Source organism: Danio rerio, chromosome 9 (assembly GCF_052040795.2).
Source record: "Danio rerio strain M-AB ecotype USA chromosome 9, GRCz13ab, whole genome shotgun sequence".
Lineage (NCBI taxonomy): Eukaryota > Metazoa > Chordata > Actinopteri > Cypriniformes > Danionidae > Danio > Danio rerio.
The window spans coordinates 39,402,033-39,429,053 of NC_141029.1; the positions used below are offsets into that span (position 1 = coordinate 39,402,033).

Here is a 27,021-nt window from a genome sequence, read left to right on the forward strand (position 1 = left end):
ATGAAGGAACGAATGAACAAACAAGCAAACGAACGAACGAACGAACAAACTAATGAATGAATGAATGGAATGAATGAATACATGAATGAATAAAGGAGCAAACAACAATGAAAGGAAGGAAGGAAGGAAGGAAGGAAGGAAGGAAGCAACTAAGGAACGAACTAATATAGAAAGATCACTAAATGCACTACAGATTTTTAGGTTTACACATCTCTGCACAAACTGCATGTAAACGGATCAACTTTTTACAGCTTATTACTCAATACTCTTGAGTACTTTAAAAAAAAAGTTACTTGTAAACACTTTCAGTAGTATTATTTCTAAGAATTTAGTTGCACTAAATATTTGGGCAAGTAATGGTACTTTTACTTGAGTATGATTTTACAGTACTTTTTCCACCACTGGGTATTTCACTTATGTTGTAATGTAAAGTAGTAAAAATAACACAAAAAGTGGGATTAGTCTTAAGTGTTACCAACTATATTGCTTTATTTTAAACATCATATCCTTCATTAAATGTGTAATACTCAATGTAAACATATTAATATTAATAATCATGTACTGTCATTGCAATTCAAACCCACAATTTGTATTTTAAACGACCTTTGTAACTTCAATATTTTGGTCATTATTATTTTATCTACTGTATGCTTCTGTATAAACAGGATAATTTGACACCCAGGACAATTATCAATCTATCAATCAATATCAATCTCTCTAGTGTAATTTGATGAAAACTGTCTTATAAAATGTATTTATTATGCTCACATAGTATTAATAACAACAACTTTTAAAAAATCAAGTGTCTCAGTATACAGTTTTTATCCCAACAGCAGCTGCAGAGACACAATATACAGTATTTACCTTGTAACTGACACCTATTTCAGTCATCATATTGTACACTGACCCTTCTTCCATCAATAAGTAATAGCTCTGTCTTTGTATACATCTAAAACCTCTTGTACTAGTCAAAGTCTCAAAAGTGTGAACTAGAAAATGAACTCCAGTACAGCAGCATCTGCAATGTGTTCACATTTGATCATGTATTATATTATGTACGCCCACACATACAGTATATTACACCGCACAAATGCAGTGTCTGATCAAATTATGCAAACCTAAGCTAAGTGACTTTGGCATTCACTGTGTTTATGCTTGTGCAGATGTGACTTTCACGCAGATGATTGTGCAGTTTTAAAGGCTGTTGAGGTGTGTAAAAAAACTAAAGTACATAGTTTGGTCCTATAAACTGTATACGTATAACCCTTTGGAAAGTCACCTACTCAAAAAAATCCCCAGGCATGCTCGGTATAACATGCAGCATATGGGAATGAAGTCTTCTCACTGTGAGAGCAGATGACTTCAGAGCTTTCCAAGCGACACGTACAGTAGATCACATGCTTATTTTGATGAAGTCATGTTGAGTTATGATGACAGAATATGTAATATAGAAAAAAGGACAGGGTCATTTGAGGTCATCTAAGAGGTCCGTATAGATGATTTAGACATAAAGTAGGGCAGCACCCAAGGGAAAATGGAAAAAAAGCAAATACATTATTTCAGTGTTTCAACTTCAGTGAATACCTGCATCGTAGCAGAAAACAAAGAGCCAACTCAGCAAACTTCCACAGCCAGCACAGAGGCCAGATTATTCTGAAATATTTTTCAGAGCACAATAATAGCTGCCCTTGTGGAAACGTGCACTCAAGCATTTTTAAAAAGAGTTCTAATTATTAAAATTTTATCAATAATAGTAATATGAAATTTCATAATTCAGCAGATTTTAAGCTAAAACAATGGGCACTCATGAATGGGTGACTTGTAAAATGCAAGGTAGCAACTTTGACACTTTGAAAGTAATAAAATAAAATAAAATAAAATAAAATAAAATAAAATAAAATAAAATAAAATAAAATAAAATAAAACAAAACAAAAAAAAAATAAAATAAAAAGTATTTAAATAAATTTAAAATGGTATTTAAAATTGTAAATTGAAATGTAAAGATGGCGCAGTGGATAGCACAATCACCTCACAGCAAGAAAGTAACTGCTCTGGTTTCTCCCACAGTCCAACGACATGTGGTATAGATGAATTGAGTAGTCTACATTGTCCGTAGTGTATGTGTGTGAATGAGTGTGTGTGAATGGATGTTTCCCAGTGATGGGTTGCAGCTGGAAGGGCATCTGCTGCGTAAAACATATGCTGGATAAGTAGATGGTTTATTCCGCTGTGGTGACCCCAGATAAATAGGGACTAAGCCAAAAAGAAAATGAATGACTGAATGAATTAAAAATAAATTGTAAATGAAAATAAATTAAACGAAAAATAAAGTAAAATGAAAAATAAAAAAAATGTTTTTTTTAAATAAAATAAAATTTAAAATAAAATAAAATTGTAAATAAAATAAATTAAAATTAAATTAAATGTAAAATCTAATGTAAATAAATTTAAAATGCTAACTAAAAATACATTTTAAATTGAAATGAAAATTAAAATAAATAAAATGTAAAATAAAATTAAATCTAATATTAATTAATACATTGTAAATTAAAATAAATTAAATGTAAAATAAAATAAAATGAAAATAAAACAAATGAAATAACATTTTAAATGAAATAAAATAAAAAAAATTATAAAAAATTTAAATAAAAAATAAAATTAAATGTCAATTTAAATTAAAATTAAATTTAAATTGTAATTAAAAATAGATGGTAAATTAAAATGAATATATGAAAAAAAATCATTTTGTATATGTCAAAATTAATCAAAGGTAATAATGTAGTAAATAATATTGAGTTCTTAACATATCATAAGTAGCCACGGGTATTAATATAATTTTGTCTGTAAATGTTTTTTAGACTCTCAACTTTGGGTGAACAATTACTTTGAGAGTTAAATATCATACATGCAGCTAGTTTAACTTGCATAACCTTGCATATTCTATAGAGCTTTTTAATTTTCATGTAACAACTATTTTAAAAAATCATTTTTAATTTATATTTACATTAAAGTTAGGTATACATAAAATATTTAAATGCACAATTATTGCACAATTATTTATACATAAAGTATGCTTCGTTGGTGTACTGATTATACAGTTTGAGCATCTTCAATTCCAGACAGATGAAAAACAAGAAAGCAGAATCCCTTAATAACACCCCCTCCATATATCTACATGAAAGACATATGCATGGAATAAACTCAAAGCAATGATTCCTTCTACAGGGTACAAAAACTCATTTCAAGGTGGATTTTGTTATGCTGCATCGTAGTGAGCAAAGAGATGCACTTGACTGTTATTCTGTATTTGTTGTAATTCAGGCATGAAAGTGTGTGTATTCATGATAGACGTATTTATTCACACCTGCGGATCTGTTTTCCAGAGAGGTCGCCTGTCATCATGCTAGCTGCCAATAGGTCTGTTACACTTTGTTAACCTGAGGCTGTTTTACAGAAATAAGTCTGGCAGCTATTCATTCAAAAAGTTAATAAAAAACAACTGAAAACAACTACAAATATAAAAAAGAAACCTTTACTAAATACCTTCAAATGTTTCTATATACAGTAAATATTTCCCTAATCCTCATACCAAAACACACAACAGGTCAGTAGATGCTAAACATGGGAAAATGTAAAAAAGTAAACCTAGAAAGGGTAATAAAGAGTTAATAAAATGATCTCAAATTTACTTAGATGAGAAGAAAGAGGCTGGTAAGTGATACATTACACATAAAACTAGCATAGCCACGTAAAAATAATTTTCCACAGTCACTTTTACTCTTAAATGATCATTATACAAATGATTTGACCACACATGTGGATGACTGACCAATTAGAATCAAGAGTCATGTAATAAGTTTCATTTTTAGAAAAAAAAACTATAAGCAAGAGAGAAACAGCATACAAAAGACATCAAAGAAAAAACTTAAAAAGAAAGATAAAATTGCTTCAAAGTGCAAACTGTCATGACTTGCTGCTTTTATAAAATGCAGCAACAGCAATTTAACGAAACATGCTGATGTTCAAGTTAAGTTTATGAACACTTAAAATCATAAAACAGCTGAGATGATCACACCAAACTGTTATATATACAGTTAAAGTCAGAATTATTAGCCCCCCCCCTGCTTATTTTAAATTTCTGTTTAACGCAAAAAAGATTGTTTCAACACATTTCTTAACATAATAGTTTAAATAATTCATCTCTAATAATATGTTTTATTTTATCTTTGCTATGAAGACAGTAAATTATATTTGACTAGATGTTTTTCAAGACACTATACAGCCTAAAGTGACATTTAAAGGTTATACTAGGTTAATTAGGTTAACTAGGCAAGTTAGGGTAATTAGGCAAGTTATTGTATAGTGATGGTTTCTTCTGTAGACTTTCAAAAATATATATAGTCTAAAGGGGATAATAATTTTGACAATTAAAAAAAAATTAAAACTACTTTTATTCTAGCTGAAATAATACAAATAAGACTTTTCCACACACACACACACACATACACACACACACACACACACACACACACACACACACACACACACACACACACACACACACACACACACACACACACACACAAAAACACAAAAATCTTATTTCTTTTAGTTTTGCTGGAAAAAAAAGTTTTATAATTTTATTTTATAATTGAAGATCAATTTTATTGCCTCCATTAAGAAATAACTTTTTTTATTATTATTGATTGGCTACATAACAAAGCACTTTGTCCAATGACTTGCTTAATTAAACTAAAATGGCTAACCAATTAACCTAGTTAACCTAGTATAATATAATCATTATCTTTGTACAAAAAAGGCAAGAGAACTTATTTTATAGAAATGCGTAACTATAAGTTTAAAAAGGTGTGTCAAAACAGTAAACAGCACTTTTCTAAATATTTGAAAAATAATTGAAATTTCATTAAAATTAATACATTTATTAATTTACTTTTTATTTTGGCTTAGTCCCTTTATTCATTAGGGACTATTCATTAGGGACTCATTCCACAGTGGAATGAACCGCCAACTTATCCAGCTTATGTTTAACACAGCGGACACCCTTCCAGCTGCAACCCAGTACTGGGAAACACGGCCAATTTAGTTTACCCAATTCACCTATAGCGCATGTCTTTGGACTATTGGGGAAACCAGAGCACCTGGAGGAATCCCACACCAACATGGGGAGGACATGCAAAAACTGAATATTTGTAACTGAAGGGTCTATAATGGTACACCAAATGTACTTTTTAGGTACATGTGCGCCCTAATATGCACCTTTGAGGTACGACTGTGGACTCTATGGATACAAATATGTATCTTTTAAAAAGGTACTGCCCCAGATTCTGTACCTATATTTCCGAGAGTGTAGAGGCACTTTTTCCCTCTTTCCTTCTCTCTCTCTCTATCTCAAAAAAAGAAAAGAAAAAGAAATCCTCTAAATACCCTGAGCACAAACAAGTGACTTTGAATAATTAGCACTTCTTGTGTGTATTGCCTCTTCTTGTTGTGTCGCTGAATTCCTCCTCAATTGTAAGTTGCTTTGGACAAAAGAGTCTGCTAAATGACTAAATGTAATGTGAATGTAAGTATCTATCCATGTTACTTTGCTGACTGTGTACAAAAATAAAAAAAATAGCGTAAAATATTAAGTCCATTACCTTGAGTAGTTTTAACAATAAATCTAATACATAACAAACTGTCGGTGCACTCAGTGTGAGGACATTTAATGCTTTGACACCTTCAGCCAACTCACTGAAAGCACACACTCCCGCTGCCAATACCTCCGGACAAACTACTACTAAGACTTTGGAGGCATTTTTGGCTGCTCTCTTGTTCTGCCTCGCTTCACTCGTCCCAGGCCTGCCCTCTCTGTTTGCAGGCCCAAACCCCAGGGAGCATTGCTTAAGGTGTTCAATTTACCACAGACAGATGGAGACTCTGTTGTTCTGATTGCATTACCATATTCTGTTCCTACCGGGGCAGTGAGCGAAAGGGGACAGGAAAAGGAGACAAGAAGAAATAGATCAAATGAGTGTGAAGAACGGCAGAGATGGGCAAACATAGGGAGTGTATTGACAATTATATACTACCATATTTGCTGTATAAGCAATATATATTGTGGAAAATAAATCACACCTTACTGTAAGTGAAAACTCTGCTACAGTATAAGTCTGAAGGGAACTTTTCATTCAGTACAGTTGCAATTTGCATTTGACCGAAGTCTTGTAAAATAACACTTCTAAAAACACCCAGCACCAAAAAGACATCATGATCGGCAATCAATATTGGCTATAATCCTATATCAAGCATCTCTAACTCATGCCATTTCATTTTTTCCCTCTTTCTTTTTCTTTTTGAAAGGCATTTTAGATGGAGTGTAGCATGTCATACCTTAGTACTTTGCAAAGCAATTGTGTTCCATACTAAACTTACACATTGGTGGTGAAGATCCCATAGATGAGGTCCTGTTCGGGCAGGTAGAAGGTGCTTTGTAGCTCATTATAGTAGAAAGGGATTTCTCCTGACCGCGAGCAGTTGAGTCGGGCCTTCGTAAAAGTGGTCCACGTGTCCTCCAGCAAGAATCGGCCTCCAATGTCATTTTTACACACCCGCGCCACCCGTGAGTACACCGTTTTACCGCAGTCATGCTCCACTGCGTTCTCCCTCAAGAAGAAGAAGGTGAAAAGACCCACATCATAAGCCGAGATGAAGTGAGGCTCTAAAGGAAAAGGAAAACAAAGCGTGGATAAAGTCCTTATGGGTAAAACAAGCATTTCAAATGGGAACATCTCTAGCAAAAATCAGTAATACTGCATAAAGTAGCTTAAATGCAAAAGCAATGGCGTTACTTTCACATAAAACTGGCGTGAATCCCGTTCCCTGTTTTTTTTTTTTTATATCCACTTAGAACTAGAGCAGAAAACTGTGCAAAAATGATTTTCAATACACAAAGCTGTCCCGTCAGACCAGGTGGCGGTGGTCTGGATTGCATTAGTCAGAGTTAATATCGCACACTCTGAATAATGTCTCGCCCCCAAGGCCTGTTTATTCCCTAGCTCATCCAGTAATGCAAGCTGTAGATATTCACCTGTAAATAGGCATGACTGTAATCACTGCTGGGGCCATCGCAGCAGTTTAGGGGAATGAGATTACTGTTACGCTGTGAAGCCCAGGAGAGCCATCAATAGCCATAACTGTTTTTGATTCAATTTTAAACACAATAAATAGCAAATCTCAGTGGACAGAGACCCAGGAACAGCCCACAGAAAAACTCTCCATGGGACAGAAGAAATTACTACTGCTAGATCTGCATAAACAAATTGTGTCAGATTGATCTGGTCAAAGCTGGACCTTTGTGTATTGCACCAAGTGTAGGAATCACAAAACCATTAACGCAACCCATATGATTCTGCAATTATTTCAAACCACAATAGTATTGTGTGGAAATGATTACATTAGATAGTAATGATTACAAATAGATAGATAGATAGATAGATAGATAGATAGATAGATAGATAGATAGATAGATAGATAGATAGATAGATAGATAGATAGATAGATAGATAGATAGATAGATAGATAGATAGATAGATAGATAGATAGATAGATAGATAGATAGATAGATAGATAGATAGATAGATAGATAGATAGATAGATAGATAGATAGATAACAACCAAAGAAATGCATATATGAACGAAATGGAAACAAATCTAATTAGTTTACAAATCAAGTTATGTGTAATAAAATCAAATGACACAGGAAACAAATATTGAGTACATGAGGAAAGCTGTAGAAAGGCAGTGAAAGCCCAGACAGAAGCTGAAATCTCTCAGTAGTTCTTCAGCAACCCTCTGCCCTTGGCCATTGTAAATTAATATTAGCTGCTTCAGTCCAACATCTACATTAGCAGGACTATGAAGATGAAACCAGAATGGACGTTTAAGAAAGACAATGATCCAAAACACAGCCAAGGAAACTCTCAAATGCTGTCAGAGATAGAAATAATCATCAGATAATTGTAAACTCTTGAAATTTTAGTTAAGCTGTCAATGTTTAAGTCTATTAGACACAAACTTGCTTGGTGGGCTGTATGATTATAACATAAAGCAGAATAAAATTTCCCTGACATTAACCTTCTACACCACCCTCTACCAAGGAACATTTTGCAAGGGGTGAAATTTAAAATATATAAATGTCTTGTTTCCCAGTGATGGGTTGCAGCTGGAAGGGCATCCGTTACTTAAAACATATGCTGGATAAGTTGGCGGTTCATTCCCCTGTGGCAACCCCAGATTAATAAAGCCGAAAAGAAAATGAATGAATATAAATGTCTCTGTCTATAATGCATGTGAGGATTGCTGTCAAACAAATATATCTTCCATTTAAATTTGCAATGAAACATCATAACTGCACTTCCACCTATTAGACTGAAGAATGTGGTCTGAGAGAAACACAGTAAATACCAAAACTGACGCATTCAGCACTACAACAATTACTTCCCTGTGACTGCATGAATTAATCAAGTCATTTTGCATAGCTGCATCGGGCAGGGTGCGAGTGCGCTGATTTGTAAGGGAGCGCACATGACAAATGGTATTTTCCTTCTTTCACGTCGAGCGTAAATACAGCCTCATTTCCACACCGCCACTCCATCAGGGGTCCCTGTACGTGTGTGTGTTTTTATCTGCGGGCTGCAGTCAGGGGAAAACACTAAGCTGGAAAGTGAATTACGAGTCCCAATAAGCTCCAGAGGAGAGAGGCATGTGCTAATAGCCACGCTGTTGGCAATGATGCTATTCCTCATTGAATCAGAGTGGTGCTAAAAAACAATATCACATCTCACTTTGGGTCCGACCCCACACAGGCTCAGTGTTAAAAAAAATTCAGTCAGCACCTGGCAGGGCCACTACAAAAACAGTCCAGATAGACTCTCGAGGTTTATGCTGTTCTTTTTTTTTTTGACCCCCATTGTGAAATATGTTTTTAATTCACACCTCCATTCACATCTCTATTCATTCCGCATCCAGCTAAGAAACGTGATTGAAAAGGTTAGCAGTTTTTCTTTAGTTGCGATGAAGGTGTATTTGAGAAGAGAGAGCAAACTATTGGTGGAAATCTTGATAATGTTGTTACCTATTATTAGGTAAATAACTATGTTACAATAGCTAAAACAACTATACATTAAATAAGAGGTTTTTATTTTCCTCTTAAATACAATTTTTCAGTTACATTTAGGCCAGATTTTAACTCAATTCACTTGCTCTTTATAATTATAGCACTTTTATTATGTAGATTGTGTCAAAGGAGATACCACAGATGGAAAATAGAGGAAAAAACGGATAAAACATTTTTGGATAACCATAATTTATTTATTTTAATTTATTTATTTATATATTTTTTTAAACAGGTAAAGATTAAAAGATAATCGGGCCTGACTCATCATGAATGCTGTTTTTCAGCAGGTTCCTGCCAACAATGATTCAGATAGTGGAACATTCCAGCATATCAGGCATAAAACCCTTATAAAATGTGTTCAATGAGCTGCCCATTGTGTTGGACTGTCAATGCAACCCTCTTCTCCCACTCTTCACACACTGATAGCAACACCGCGGGAGAAATACCAGCACAGGATTCCAGTATCAGTAGTTTCAGGTGCTGCACATCTTGTATCTTCACACCATAGACAATTGCCTTTAGATGACCCCAAAGATAAAAGTCCAAGGAGGTCAAATTGGAAGACCTCGGAGGCCAATCAACTGGCCCACGATGACCAATCTACTTTTCAGCAAACTGTACATCTAGGAATGCTCGGACCTGACACCCAAATTGTGGTGGTGCACCATCATTCTGGAAAAACTCAGGGAACGTGCCAGTTTCAGTGCATAAAGAGGGAAACACATCATCATGTAGCAATTTCAAATATCCAGTGGCCTTGAGGTTTTCATTGATGAAGAATGACCCCACTATCTTGTGAAGATACTAGATGTGCAGCACCTGAAACTACGGATACTGGAATGCCTGTGCTGGCATTTCTCCTGTGGTGTTGCTATCAGTGTGTGAAGAGTGGGAGAAGAGTGTTGCATTAACAATCCAACAAATTGGGCAGCACATTAAACACATATTATAAGTGGTCAGAAACTTGTAAATAACTCATACAATAATAACGTTACGTAAAAACCAAGCACATCATTGTTTTGCTTGTGAATTTCCTGTATGTTTGATGTGTCAAATGACCCTCTCCCTATAGAAAAAACAAAAGTTGGATCCAAGATGGCCGACTTCGAAATGGCCACCATGGTCACCACCCATCTTGAATAGTTTGCCCCCTCACATATACTAATTTGCCACAAACAGTAATTTAATATCACCAACCATTCCCATTTTATTAAGTTGTTTCTATATAAATGGCCCACCTTGTATAATGCTGGTGTAGTTCTGGTTAAATTAAAACTGATTTTAACAGTTCAATTTAGTATACATTTTAAACATTTTTAGAAACTTTTTGTGCTGATTTTATTAACATAAATAGTCAAAAATTTATTTTACATGCTATTGTCATAAAATAAGGACCAAGTCTGATGGCCATGGAAACATTCAATTGTTCCAGATCTGTTTGACTTTCTTTCTTCTGTTGAACACAAAATATATGTGACTATTGACTTCCATAGTTTTTATTTTTCTCACTATGAAAGTTTCAAGTTTTTAACTTTCTTTAAAATATATTTTATTTTCTTTACTCATAAAGATTTGAAACCACTTAAAGGTGAATAAATAGTAAGTAAATTACATTTTTTAGTTGAACTATTCCTTTAACAAATTTTACAAAAGCTAAGCAGTTTAAAATGGGAGGAAATTATCATCCATAATATACACAAAATAACCCTTATTCTCAATTTTATGAAACTCCAACCCCAGGTGAATGTGCACTTCTTTTGTCTTTCTCCCTCCTCCAGTGTGAACCTACAGAGGAACTACAGCCCGACTGGGTGACATGAAGCGTTGCAGCTGCAATTTCACCCTCTCTCGGCCATGAGGAATAATTACACTGCTGGATGTCTGAACATTAGTCCGTTTCGCCCAGTCTTACACTTGCACCACCATTGCTAACTCTTCTCTTTCACCAGAACTACTCCCTGACACCTCCTCTGTATGGCTTACAGCTCCAACATCCAAACTTTCTGCCTTTTCTGTTTTGAATGGTGTTGGATGAATTTTCTTTGGGAAAAGGCACAGTGTCAGCAGCTGGGAGATTATTGACACCTTTTGACTTTGTGCAGGAAGTGTGCTGAGTTTCGTTTGTCTCTTTGCTTGACTGGTTTCTCTGCTGACAGGCCAAGGCAGCTCTAAAATTCTGCCCTAGACACAAAAGATACAATTGTGAGAGGGTAGCTGTGCTTTTGTTGCTCTTTGCTGAAGAACCATCTAAAGCTAAGACTAGGCATCACGAAGGGACTCGTCATATACACCTACAGTAATGTAGGTCAGAGCAAACACTCTGGTTATTAACTATGGTTATTAAATAATACTGCATGTAGCCAGATTGCAGAATAATGTTAATGGAAGTTACAAAGAGACTTTCTTGAATTTTTGAATGGTAATATTACTTCCCAAAGGAAAGGGGAAAAAAGCACATATTGATGAACTTATAGTATGTAAGAGGAACCTCTTCACTATCAACATTACTAAAATCATCTAAAATTAAATTAAAGCTAACCAAAATAAAACATAAAAAGTCAATTTTGCCAGAATAAACATTCTCATTTTAGTTTAAGCTTTAGTACATAATTTAGCTAAGTCACTTGCAGTATGTCAGAATAAAAATTGCTTCTTAATATTAACTAAAACCATAAAGTATGTTTTGCTACTCGAAATGAAGTTCAGTTGGTTTGTAAGTATTGTGCTTTGGTTTAAAGCCATAAATCAATTAAGCCAACTAATTTAAATAAGACATATTAGAACATATTTTTAAGGACTCCAAGATTAATCAATGCTAATACACACACACACACACACACACACACACACACACACACACACACACACACACACACACACATATATATATATATATATATATATATATATATATATATATATATATATATATATATATATATATATATATATATATATATATGTATTTTCATAATTAATGAAAATCATTATTTTTATAAATTATTATAAACAGATATTAATTTTATATCTAAAATTACATGTAATTTAAAGTATTGCCACAAACTATAATTCAATAGTATCTGCAGTATCTGCAAAAAAATTATCTATCTATAAATTTTCACAGTATGTCTGATAATATTTTTTCTTCTGGAAAAAAGTCTTATTTGTTTTAATTCTGCTAGAATAAAAGCAGGTTTTAATTTTTTGAACACCATTTTATGGACAAAATTATTAGCCTCTTTAAGCTAAATTTTTTCTCGATAATCTACAGAACAAACCATCAATATACAATAACTTGGCTTTTTACCCAAACCTGCCTAGTTAACCTAATTAACCTAGTTAAGCCTTTAAATGTCACTTTAAGCTGTATAGAAGGGTTTTTAAAGAATATCTAGTCAAATATTATTTACTGTCATCATGGCAAAGATAAAATAAATCAGTTATTAGAGATGAGTTATTACAACTATTATGTTTAGAAATGTGTTGAAAAAAATCTGCTCTCCGTTAAACAGAAATCACGGAAAAAATAAACAATCAGTCTAATAATTCAGAGGGGCTAATAATTCTGTGTATAATTCAACTGTGTGTATATTTCAGCACCCACAACACCAGGCAAGGGTGTAGTTGCTCAAATGTTGCTCTTTAGGCACTCAGAATACTAAATTAGTTATGAAGTTTTGTCTCAGACAATTTTCTTAGATGTAATAATAATAATAATAATAATAATAATAATAATAATAATAATAATAATAATAATAATAATAATAATAATAAATAAATAAATAAAATAAAAAAATATACATTTTTTTATGCAATACTGGAGGAAAATAAAAAAATAAATACATCTCACTTCATGATAGCTCAAATTAAAACCTCTTTTATTTTATTTTTCTTCTGTTCTGAGTTTTATGTCTCTTGGCAAATCTGAGAACATTGTCATGTTTTTCTAATATTTACAAAAAAATGCAAGAATACTTCAAATTCAGACTTACAGCAAGTCATTGGGAGAATTAAGCAAAAAGCACATTTTGTTTTCAGCTTAACCTCATTGCTGTTTCCTTTGGGTAATGCTATTAGCATACACAAACTCGAAGTCTCATAATCACTTTTCACTTTAAGACCAACGTTCTGTCATTGCTTCATATTAGGACAGAAAGAAGAAAGAGCTGTAAGAGAAACGTTGAAGCTTTTCAGACGATCTCTGACGGATATGAAACCATCAGACAAGAGATGATGAGGTTAATGTACCATTAAGCCATTTGGAGTTGTACTGGGCGGTCCGCAAAGGCGGCATTCCTCCAAGGCTGCGGTAGATGACAGGGTCCCGTCCAGAGAAATCGATGACCGTGGCAGCGTACAGCTCTCCACTTTCAGTCACCACCGCTGTGGAGTTATGACGGGGGTCATAGGGACAGCGGGCCACTCCGTTCACCCTCTCCAACACTCTGCTCATGTTCCCTGCCTGAGAGGAGGATGCGGTATGAATCAAACGCACACTTTGAGAAAAGCTCCGGTTTAGACAGCTCATTTAACTGATAGATGCTCACCTCTCTGGTGATGCAAAGAGGCTGGAAGGCATTTGTCCCGCAGGTGACCACCTCTGTCTTGTTGACAAGCAGCACCCGGATGTAGTTTTGACACTCCAGCTGCAGGGGAAGAGGCATTTTATAGTATGACAATAGCAGCGGTATCTTCAAAATATAGAAATGCATGCTGTGACATAAATTCACCATGTTAAATGTTTAATTGAATAATTTTGTTAAAAGGCCAGCTTTTGGCAGCTCCATCACATTAAAAGACAGGAAAGACATTTAAAGAAAATTAAGGGGGGTTGTGGATTTAGTGTACTGGGTTAGAATTCTGGCCAATCATTCGGTTAAACAGAAATGGAAATTTGCCTTCAGAAATCCTTTAAAGGAACTTTAAAGAAATGCCAATGGCATATTTCCAAAAAAAAAAATTAGTTTGAATTCTTCAAATAAGACTACACTGAAAAAAATCTGTAATTTTATGATTCATTTTCAGCAGCTTGGGTGCTAGAAAAAAAAGGAAAATAACGGTCGTTAAATTACAGAAATTTACTGTAAAATTACAGAGGCTGAATTACAGAAATTTACCAGACATTTTAATTTAAGGAAATAGTTTTTATTTTGTTTTTATTATTTTCTGTGAATTTCTGTAATTTAACGGCCGCTATTTTACGTTTTTTTCTATTTATTATTTTTACCAGCACCCCAGCTAAAATTACAGATTTTTTTTACAGTGTATTTAAAAAAAATCCCAAACAAAACTTTAGGCTTGGTCTTAGTTAGAAATTTTCTTGATATTTTTTTAAAAGTCTCTCCAAACTAAATTTATTTGATAAAAATATATAGGCTTATAAATTATTAAGAAATTACAAAAACAAATATAAAAAATAAACTAATAAATTAAGTAATAATAATAATAATAATAATAATATTGTAAAATATATTTTCAGCCATTTCTAAATCTTCCAGTTTCACATGAACGTTTAAAATCATTTTAATATGACAATTTGGTGAAAAAATGTCCTACTTCTATCAACACTGAAAACCCCCTCAATCACACGATGTTATGAATAGAAACATACAAAAACATATAAACTGTCCTGACTGTCAAATTTAATTAAAGTCTGTTCTCTCTGAGGTAGTTTTTAAAGTCTTGCTCAATCATACTGAATGAAAACCACTTCAAAATCAATATAAAAATGTCCTTTATCCTACTATGACAAAAATTCTAACATGTCATTTCATAGCCTGTATTTCCAGTGAGAGCACTAAAGCTTCAAAAACTGAGATTACTTCAGCTTTCATTTGTAATAATACAATCCAAAAATAATCCCATATAACATTGGATCAGTGTGTCATAGCATCAGCCGTTTTGCGCAGCTGACTGTTAAAGTGACAGCGCTTCAAAACGGAAAGGATGTGAGAAGCACCTTAACATTGCTGAGGCATGAAGCCATGTGTCTTAAATTAACAGCTAAGGGAATCAACTGATTTATGCAGTCTTTTTGGGAAAGAAAATGCCAGCATGTAGAGTTCATTATTTTTATCTTCAGAATGATATAGAAATGTATCACTGAGAATGGGCTGCTGTGATATAAATTCCCTACGTTAAATGTTTAATTGAATTATTTTGTTAAAATACCTGTTTTGGCAGCTTTGTCAAATTATAAGACAGGAAAGAGGTTTACAGTGAAGAAAATAAACAGAATTTTGTGTTGACTTTGTGTTTTACTAGCGTACTGGTTGGAAAACACTTTCTGGCCAATCATTTGGTTATTTAGATATGCTAAACAGAAATGGAAATTTGCTATTAGGAATCCTGAAAGAAATGTTAATGCTATATTTCCAATTTAATTTGATTTTCCCAAAATTCCCAAACAAAAGTTTATTTATTTATTTATTTATTTATTTATTTTTGGGGGGTTTGCATAGGTCTGAAAGATATCATAGGTCCTTTTTGATTTATTGCAAACATAAACAAATAATTAAAATAATAATAATAATACTGTGAAATATTTTTTCAGCCATTAATAAATCTTTTTGTGTCACATAATCCTTTAAAATAATTTGAATGCTATATATCCAATTTAATTTGATTTTAAACGGAGCAAATTTAGATTTTTGATTGATTTCTTAATGAGATTACTTTTAAAAAATCCCAAACAAAAGTTTTTTTATAACATTTTTTTCAGGGTTTTCAAAGGATTGACATAGGTCTTTTTTATTTAATGCAAAAATAAATAAATAAATAATAATAATAATAATAGTTTCACATGATCCTTAAAAATCATTTTAATGCTATATTTCAAATTTAATTAGATTTTAAATGAAACAAGTAAAGATTTTTTTTATTGAATTTTTTAATGAGATTTCTTTAAAGAAATCCTAACCAAAAGTAATTTTTTTTATAATAATTTTTTGGGGGTTTCATGGGTCTGAAGAATTGGCATAGGTCATCAAGGTAGAAATCGAACTACTATTTACCAAAGGTGTGTAGGAGCTCAGTCTAAGTCTGCACATCAATCGGGGAAATTATGGAAATGACAGAAATGTCACTCATGTAGCCGGTCTCTGAGGTTTTCAGGCAAAGATCTTTTAGCCATTCCCAGAACTCATCTTAAGACTAAAGGTAACCGTGTCTTCTGTGCTGTGGCTCTGGAACTCTCTCCTTATAGCAATGAGAACTCTAGGATAAGTTGAGCTTTCTAAAAATTATTTAAAGACACATCTCTTTGGTTAAGATTTTAATTGACAGTATTAGTGTTTCTGTAATTATGTAACTCGTTTTTAATATGTTTTCTTTCATTTATACGTGTTCTTTTACCTGTTTTCTGGTTTTATCTTATTGTAAAGCACTTTGTGACTTAATGTCTGTGAAAGGTGCTTCATAAATAAACCTTTACATCCTTAGTTACTAGAAAACTCTTGAAATGAAAAACATTTTAGGATTGGTTAAAACCTGTTCTTAATTTTTTTTAAATATAAGTATTTACTTGAACACTTTAAGGATTTTAAAATCTATTCCCTGTAATGCTTGACTCTGCTATTGGATTTTCATTTTTGCTGTTGCCATTCAGAGAGTAATATGTTCAAAAAAAAAAATACTGACCTCTGGGCTTTGAAAATACTGAATAAGTAAGCTGAACATATTGCCCTCCCACAAACCTCAACAATAACCGCTCCCTTTAGCCAATGAGCTGTCAGCGTTTTGAAAGAAATGTGCCTATTCAACAGAGAACCTGGGGGTTTAAAGTTACCTCCGTCTTCCCTTTGCTTTGACAGGACCTCCTGGTGTCTTCGTCTGGCCCCCATTCCGTTGCCTAGGAGACCAAAATAAACCCCAAAAAGTGACTTGCCATGATTCACAGTTGCCCAGCAGCTGTTTGTAATAAAAGGAGCCAGGTTACGCAACTGTTGATGCTAATATTGCATTTAGCCAGATGCATCAAAAGACATTAACCTTATTGTGGTGTTTATTGTGTAAACAGCATGATAAGTGGGCCAGCGGCTTAAAAGGGTGAGGTAACTAGACAGTTAGAAGACCAGATGCAATTTGCATGTAAATACCATCCTCTAGTCTCATTCAAGCACAGAGACCTCGTCGTGTTTTTTTTTTCACAAGCACAAGCCACTCCATTTTCTCCTGCCCAATTATGCCCCCTTAGAGCTGCGTGTCCAGCTAACACTAATAGAGACTACGCTTAAAAAAACGGCAAGCCTGCTGTCTTAAGGTGGGAATATGCACACACTCACAAACACTTACACAAATTATTCAGTTACTGTATAAGCACAACACTTCCACATTTGTCTCTCGGCTTGAGATGCATTTCAGACATTGACTACAGGTCTAAATAAAGTCCATTTGTTTGTATGGCATGCTAACGATGTGACACATTTTGGCGGGAACAGCTAAAAAGCTTCATTGTGGATAACCAGATAAAATTGGTGGTAATTGGTTTGCTGTATTAATAGCACAGCTTCCTCTCACATGACCTGCAGGTTGTTGCTTAAGTGAGTCAGAATCTGAATATCTAACCCATCAAGAAGGAAGATCAGATAGCAAAACAAGTGAGAATAAAAAAGAGCAACTAACAACTAGGTAACCTAATATGATTTTCCTAGATTTTTTTTACTAAGCCAATTAAAAAGTAGTGTGTAATGTTGTATTTAGACTTGATTGAAGTGGCCTTTTTCTTGTAGAGAATTTTCTTGTTCTGGTTGAAAAATGACAGTACAACATTAAAAGCAAAATGAACTCAAATTGAACTAATTTGAGCTGTGAATAATTAATTCCAAAAGTGAAATGGATATTAGTCAGGCTTAATGAAAAGAAAATTTCTCTAGTGTGATAGCAGTTGCAACGCGCCTTTCAGATCTTGTTGAAGGGTGACTTTAGGGGGTGAGTGTAAATGAGGGCAGCTAGTAAGAGCTGTGAATGTAAACTTGTTTATAATGTTCCTATAAGGCTAAATCCTAATTCTACCCCTAGCCCTTCCTCTTACCCCTTTTGTTTTGCGTGTTGACGTGAATGGATTGGGGTGTCCTAATTCACTTTAGCTTGAAGGTGTAGAGCTAAGGGGAAAGTGTTAGATAGTCCTTGAAGCTGAGATTTTTCAGGACCACTAAGGGGTATGAAAATTTCCCAGAATACACCCTCTACAATGGCAGCAAGTCTGCACACGGAATCAAGGAGATGCACAGAGTAGTATGTTTGTTATTATTCACATTTTTTTACAACAAACAAGCATATGTTTTAATACATTTATAACCGCGTTCATTACTGTAAATTCTGGTCAGAGCCAGAGTTGTATATACGTTTCTGGAGACAGCGAAATACGTCCTGGGAGGTATGTATTTATGCAGTTTTTGTTTTCGCGAATCCACGAGAGGCCTCTGTGTGCACTTTTTAATTTCTCAAATTTCACTCGTGAGTGCCATTCGTGCCCACTGTTCTCGTGTAAACCCACCAGAGGCCGCTGTTGACTGACTGTTTGACTGACTGATTGACTAACCGATTGACCGACCAACCAATCAATTTCGGGAACCGGTCTTCCCCGGACTCGAACCCTGTTCTCTTGGTCAACTCCTCTTGGTGTCTTAAGTCCCCCAACGTACACGAAGAGTTAACCGGACAAACTAGTTGCAGCGGGAAAGCCGTCCACACGGAGGTAAGCGGTCAACCGGTAAGTGTGAAAAGAAACGGCGTCATACCACCCGGTAGCGTTTGTTTAAAAAATGAAATGCAGCCAAACGTACCTCTGGCTACATAATTCGCGATGTTCAGAAAAGAATTTTACAGAGCAAAGAATTTTTCACAGTATTTCGTATAATATTTTTTCTACTGGAGGAAACCACCTTCTCATCATTCTAAGTTGTTAACAATACGAAGGCTGTCAGGTACCCAATACCTCACCGATCCAGCGCTCTTTTGTTTGTGTTTGCATTCATGTGTGTTTCAGCACCGAGGCATGTTTGTGACGGATGCCTGAGTGGTGAGTCATCGCTCAGGTCATTAACATCTTGTCTGTGAGCCCCTGTTTTCTGGAAGAATCCGTCAGCTTAACCCTGACCCTTAGCCACGGCAGTCCCTCTCTTCTCACCACACTGGAACAATGCCAGCCCTACAAATGCTATTCCCAAAGACCCTTCAGAAGAGGCAGACTGTGAAAAGCACACTGTATGCCATGTTTGGCGAAGGCTTGAATGTGGAGCTGGAGACCCTGCCACCGCTGAGGGGCCAGTGGCTCTCCACCAGGCTGTGGCGGATGCTGATGGGAGAGCTTTTCACTGGTGGGAGGTTTCAACCTTTGAATGATTAATTATCTTTGACAAGCGTTATGCCAAAGAGGATGAGGTAATATATAGATTCAAAACATGCAGTGGTAATGACGTAAGTGTTTGTTCAATAAGCAGTTGTTTTATCTTATACTCTCATGACCCCAGCAGTATGGTTCAAGTACCCAGTCATAAATATCTAAGAGGAATGTCGTTTTTTTATATGTTGGATTGAAAACAAACAACTCAATTCAACCTCAAGTCAGTGTCAAGTCAAACTCAAATTCAATCTCTAACTCAAGTCAAACTCAAGTTAAACTTAAACTCAAACTCAACTTCAAGTCAAACTCAACCTTAAGTCAAATTCAATTCAACCTCGTCAAACTCAAACTCAATCTCTACCTTAACCTCAAGTCAAGCTCAAACTCAATCTTTTAACTCAACCTCAAGTCAAACTCAGGACAAACTCAACCTCAAACTCAAGTTAAACTCAAACTCAAATCAAACTTAATCTTAAACTTAATCTCAACCTCAAGTCAAACTCAACGTCAAGTCATACTCGATCACTAACTCAACCTCAGGTCAAACTTAGGTCAAACATAACCTCATACCTAAGTCAAACTCAAGCTCAATCTCAAACTCAGGTCAAACTCAAGTTAAACTCAATCTCAATCTTGAACTCATCTCAAACTCCATCTCAAACTCAACCTCAAGTCAAACTCAAATAAAACTCAAGACAAATTCATACTCAATCTCAAACTCAAGTCAAAATCAACTCAACATCAAGCAAAACTCAAGTCAAACTTAACCTTAACCTCAAGTCAAACTTAATTTCAAACTCAACTTCAAGTCAAACTCAACCTCAAGTCAAACTCAAACTCAATCTCTACCTTAACCTCAAGTCAAGCTCAAACTCAATCTCTAACTCAACCTCAAGTCAAACTCAGGACAAACTCAACCTCAAATTCAAGTCAACTCATGTTCAACTCAAACTCAATCTTAATCTCAAGTCAATCTCAACTCAACATCAAGTCAAACTCAACCTCAAGTCAAAGTCAAACTCAACCTCAACCTAAAGTAAAACTCAAACTAAAGTAAAAGTCAAATTCAACCCTAAGTTAAACTCAACCTCAAGTCAAACTCAACCTCAACCTCAAGTCAACCTCAAAGTAAACTTCAACCTCAAGTCAAATTCAAACTAAACATCAACCTAAAGTCAAACTCAACCTCAAGTCAAACTCAAATTCAACCTCAAGCCAAACCCAAACTCAACCTCAAGTCAAACTCAAGTCAACCTCAACCTCCAGTCAAACTCAAACTCAACCTCAAGTCAAACTCGTCAAACTCGATCTCAAACTCAACCTCAAGTCAAACTCAAGTAAACTCAATCTTAAACGCAACCTGTCATCAAACTCAAGTCAAACTCAACCTCTAGTTAAACTCAAACTCAACCTCAAATCAAACTCAAACTCAACCTCAAGTCACACTTAAGTCAAACTCAATCTCAAACTCAACCTCAAGTCAAGCATAGGTCAAAACTTAACCTCAAACTTAACTTTAACCTTAATCTCAAACAAACTCAACCTTAAACTTGTTATTATGTATTATTAAACATGTAATTAGTTACTGTTATTATCATTCAATATCATTCTGTTTATTGTAAAAAACTATATGCAAAAATAAAACTAAAAATATTTCTACAATAAATAATAATAACTATTTTAAATAAGAAAACTACTACTACTGCTGCTGCTACTACTACTATTACTACTACTACTACTGCTACTACTACTACTACTAATATTAATAATAATAATAATAATAATAATAATAATAAGGGATTAAGCCGACAAGAAAATGAATGAATGAATAATAATAATAATAATAATAATAATAATAATAATAATAATAATAATAATAATAATAATTGTATTATTATTTATAAACAAACATAATCAACTAAACGTAACACATAAAAAGTGCTAAAATAATTTACTAATTTTCTAAAATCTAAAATCTAATAGCAGTTTGATAACAAACAAACAAACAAACAAACAAACAAACAAACAAACACTAAACCTGCACTGCATCTTGCTTTTAAACTGGGGAGTTTGATAAAAACATAGACATAAGATAAAGCAATGACAGTTTCACATCCCTTTGATGCTTGAAAAACAAACACTTCCAAACTACTCCAAAATGCACTTTTTTTCTCATTTGGAATATCTGTTAAACTCCCTAAAAGGCATAAAGGATGTCGAAATCACAGATGAGCATCCGTTTTGCCTACAGAGCTTGTCGGGAAGGAAATGTGTGTTCAGAAGTGCAGCTTAATGTGGCTCCACACTCAGATCTCACTGGTCTAATGAGGCCATGCGACATGGATGCGCACCCGCTCAGAAATCACACCCGCCACCACTATTTGTGGCATAATTACTCAAACTTCATCTGTTCTAATAACGGTGGCGGCACTGAGCGCCCTGCCCCTGGCATCCTCATGAAATACTATCATGAATTTTTCATGGAGGGGTAAAATAGTTGGGATTTATTTATACATAAATTAGCGAAGCACAGAAACAACACTGGGCTAGAAAATGTGCTCCATTCACTTCAAGTATTGAGGAAATGCTAATAAGAGCTCAAGACAGGGCAAGATAGTGGAGAATTTTACCCCGTTTGCCGGCTTCTGTTGATAAGCCTATTGTCTGGAGGGAACATTACAAGTGTTATAGATGAAAAGCATAGCACGGGACACAGCACCTGTCCTCAGGGCACTGGAAAGCACTTGTTACGTGTCATTTAGAAGACACTTTATCCTTTAGATGGTTTAAAATTAGGGCTCACACAATACAGTGACAACACAAAAATATTCCTGAAATGTGTATATCGCTGAATCATACAAGTTCATAAAAACCGCATGGATTATAAATAGAAAAGATATATTTAATATGATTAATTAAATCATTTACATAGCTATATATGGAACAAAATCAATGCCAAAAGTCTTGAATTAAAAAGCTTGTTGAATATCACAAACTGAAAAAAATAATACACCGAATTAACAAGTTCTTGCATTTTAATGACTTGAATTCCAGGGTTTGTATTTTTAGGTCCTGAAATTTAACATATCTGTTTATTTAAGCTGTGAATATTTCAACGAAAAATATTTCAAACACGTTTTCATACTTAAAAATTCAATAATTCATATTCAATTTTCAGATTTCACTTACAAAATATTCAATACCCTTTAAAAATACGATGTATAATATTCAAAAGGTCATTTTCAGTTCATTTTATTTCAGTTCTAATATTCGCTTCCATAAATTCAGTGGATCAAATTCGACTGATAAAATTCAACATTACATCCGGGAACTGCAGGAGAAGCAATAGATTGCAGATTGAAGATCGCCAGCTGCTCTAGCTTTCACCAGCAGGTGGAGATGGAATAATGTAAGATTTTTAAACCAGTAAACAGGCGAGAAAAAGGCTAATAAAGGCACAAAAGTAGCATTCAATTTTAATATCAATGCCTTGGACATTATAAATAATAAAAAGTATGAGTAAATGAGGGTTTAGTCATCTATATTTGCCCTTATGTAACGGAAGCGAGCTGGTGATCGCGTAAAGCTCACCCCTCTGATCCAGTGACAGACGTTGTTCTGCAATCTTATCGGAGCTTGTCTCCCATGCCGGCTCGTTACCTGCTCGGACCGGTGCGGTTACTTGCACATAAACCGTCTTTTGATGAATATGATGTTATACATTGTCTATCTTTATTGACTCTTTCTTCCATAGACGCGAAGTATTATATTGACAGCTAAAGAATATAAACGTAAGAGAAACAGGAGAGGAAATATTATAATAATACAAACTAGATAAACATTGACAGGGCTAAGAACAATTACGAACAAAGATTTTCAAAACCAGAGAGATTTTATGAGAATGTCACAAAACAGTTCACTTGGAAATGTTAAACAGAGAGTTCAGGTATGATTTAAGGTTGGTTATGGACGGGGCGTCTGATTTAAAATAATTTAACATGCGAATGCATTAAAGGAGCGTCTTCAGTTATTCACACAGAACCGTCTAATATGGCATAACTATAAGGAGTAATGTTTGCGCTGTTTAAACGCAGCTATGTCAGGATTGGGATAGGTTATAATTTAATTATTTAAATTATGATTGTTATTATTATTTTATGACATGTATTGGGCTATTGCGCTTAAATAAGTTATCCGTGATTCTAAATTAATATTTCTATTTATCCTTTTTAGCTATCACTTTGCTATCGTCTTTCTCTTCTTTTTTTCTAGTTTTTGGGGTTCTGCCATGGTTAAATGTTTGCAAAATGTCTTTAGTTTGTCCAGATTATTGCTTTTCCTCTAAAATAGAGACGAAGCAGAAGGAAAATGAATGAATTGATGAATGAATGAAGTGATTGACGTTTTTATGCATGTGCGGTGCGGCTTGCTCACGACAAAGTCGAACGAGTGGCCGCGAGCTCCGGTGGCCAGTCAGAGCCAGCGCCCCACAGCAAACTGATTAAGAGATGCTGGTTGGCTGCCAATATATGATAGGAATTCTTCCAAAGTTTCAGATGACATCTGGGCGTGTGCATAATAATGTAAAATGAAAGTGAAAGTCATGACATTTGGCCAAGCATAAGAATAGCCTACAAGAGTGGTTCGATTATTATATTAATCATGACATATGTCATGCTTGGGCTTATATGAATAACACCTCGCTGTTTACCATTTCCGAAAGTGGAGCTGACGTCGGCGCGAAATTGCTTGTATAATTGTAAAAAGAGTGATGAATATTAATGGATTTCTTATAGGCTATCTGTCATTTCTGATAATATAATTGATTAGTGTGAGCTTATGAGTTTCCAACACAGCAAAAATGCATCCAGAATCCTAAACTAATAACTTTGTCAAGCAAAAATTATGATTTTATAAGCTACTGATTTTTTTAAAAAAACAAGAAAAAAGAAACTATTAGCTACCCTAGCAATTGTTTATTTAAATATGATCATCTCAAAATATAAAATAAAAACATAATTAATGGTTTGACTTTGTGAAATCATAAACCACACTTGCAGAAAAGAGTTAATAGAATAAATGAGCAAATACATTCTCTCCAGTAGATGGCGATTAAAGCTCAGTAATACCCCATGAGGATGAATTGAGCTGCTTTGCAGGAACCCCTCAACCACGCATGTCAAACCACGCATTCTAAACATTAATCTTAATAAACTAGCTCAAGTGACAACTATATTAAGTTTAAACCAGTTTAAATAAGTTTATGTTTAATAACTGCAAAAAAGATCAACATTGCTAATCATAAAATACAAACGGTCGCTGAAAAGTTATAAATAACGGTTTTCTCATTTAATAAAAACAAAGTCAGTTATAACTGCCTATTATCAAACGACAGGCGACATCTTTTTCTCGCCTATAGGCTACATAACAATAAAACAATAATCTGGACCAACTAAGACATTTTGCAAACGTTTAACCATGGCAGAACCCCAAAAATTAGAAAAAAAATGTCATACAATAATAATATTAACAATCATAATAATAATTTAAATGATGAAAATGTATAACCTATCCCAATCCTGACATAGCTGCGTTTAAACAGCGCAAACATTACTCCTTATAGTTATGCCATATTAGACGGTTCTGTGTGAATAACTGAAGACGCTCCTTTAATGCATTCGCATGTTAAATTATTTTAAATCAGACGCCCCGTCCATAACCAACCTTAAATCATACCTGAACTCTCTGTTTAACATTTCCAAGTAAACTGTTTTGTGACATTCTCATAAAATCTCTCTGGTTTTGAAAATCTTTGTTCGTAATTGTTCTTAGCCCTGTCAATGTTTATCTAGTTTGTATTATTATAATATTTCCTCTCCTGTTTCTCTTACGTTTATATTCTTTAGCTGTCAATATAATACTTCGCGTCTATGGAAGAAAGAGTCAATAAAGATAGACAATGTATAACATCATATTCATCAAAAGACGGTTTATGTGCAAGTAACCGCACCGGTCCGAGCAGGTAACGAGCCGGCATGGGAGACAAGCTCCGATAAGATTGCAGAACAACGTCTGTCACTGGATCAGAGGGGTGAGCTTTACGCGATCACCAGCTCGCTTCCGTTACATAAGGGCAAATATAAATGACTAAACCCTCATTTACTCATACTTTTTATTATTTATAATGTCCAAGGCATTGATATTAAAATTGAATGCTACTTTTGTGCCTTTATTAGCCTTTTTCTCGCCTGTTTACTGGTTTAAAAATCTTACATTATTCCATCTCCACCTGCTGGTGAAAGCTAGAGCAGCTGGCGATCTTCAATCTGCAATCTATTGCTTCTCCTGCAGTTCCCGGATGTAATGTTGAATTTTATCAGTCGAATTTGATCCACTGAATTTATGGAAGCGAATATTAGAACTGAAATAAAATGAACTGAAAATGACCTTTTGAATATTATACATCGTATTTTTAAAGGGTATTGAATATTTTGTAAGTGAAATCTGAAAATTGAATATGAATTATTGAATTTTTAAGTATGAAAACATGTTTGAAATATTTTTCGTTGAAATATTCACAGCTTAAATAAACAGATATGTTAAATTTCAGGACCTAAAAATACAAACCCTGGAATTCAAGTCATTAAAATGCAAGAACTTGTTAATACGGTGTATTATTTTTTTCAGTTTGTGATATTCAACAAGCTTTTTATTTCAAGACTTTAGGCATTGATTTTGTTCCATAGCTATAGCTTTTACTAAAGGCCTCTGCACTCTAGTATACTATACTTCTCAAAATGTCATGCAAACTACCCAAGTATTGTATTTTTTTAGTTTAATTCTATCCATACAGTCTTATATGAAAAGCTTAAGTACTTTCTAAAGTATTTCTTAAATTTTAAAAATGATGCCAGGTAATTGTCAAAACAAAGACTGAATGTCACTGTTTTTAATTTGTGCTCCACATCCAATTCACATTAAATGTCTTGTGCCAAACTTGCTAAATGATTAAATAGATAAATAGATAGATAGATAGATAAATAAATAAATAAATAAATAAATAAATAAATAAATAAATAAATAAATAAATAAATAAATAAATAAATAACTTAAAATAAATAGACTTAATATAATTTGTTGCTGCTATAGGAAATTAAATTAAATTAAATTAAATTAAATTAAAAATTTAAATTAAAAAAATTAAATTAAAAATAAAACAAAAACTATATTTAAAAAATTAAACAATAAAATAAAATAAAAAACTTAAAAAAAAATAAAATTAATAAATAGATAGATAAAATCAAATTAAAACAAAAATAATATAAAATAAAAAAAACAGAAATAAAAAAATGATGATAACTTGTTATATTATATTGATTTGATGTATTTGTTTATGTAATAAATATAAAAAAAAATGTATGCAAATCATTTTAATAAAAAGTTTAACTAAAAATATTTCAATTTGAATTTATTAAATTGGATAGTCCTTAGAGACGA

General features: G+C 33.8%; 1 protein-coding gene across 3 annotated transcripts in view; it reads right to left on the minus strand.

Annotated features, from left to right (window-relative positions):
* Positions 1–27,021, minus strand: part of sema5ba (sema domain, seven thrombospondin repeats (type 1 and type 1-like), transmembrane domain (TM) and short cytoplasmic domain, (semaphorin) 5Ba) — a 273,670-nt gene that overhangs the window by 80,508 nt on the left and 166,141 nt on the right. For all 3 annotated transcript variants that reach the window (XM_087268166.1, XM_087268164.1, XM_087268165.1), the window contains exons 6-9: positions 16,966–17,028; positions 13,727–13,825; positions 13,428–13,641; positions 6,437–6,722 (exon numbers count right to left, since the gene is read on the minus strand). In XM_087268166.1, the coding sequence (XP_087124292.1) occupies positions 6,437–6,722; positions 13,428–13,641; positions 13,727–13,825; positions 16,966–17,028 (662 nt within the window). The remainder of the gene's footprint in view (positions 1–6,436; positions 6,723–13,427; positions 13,642–13,726; positions 13,826–16,965; positions 17,029–27,021) is intronic.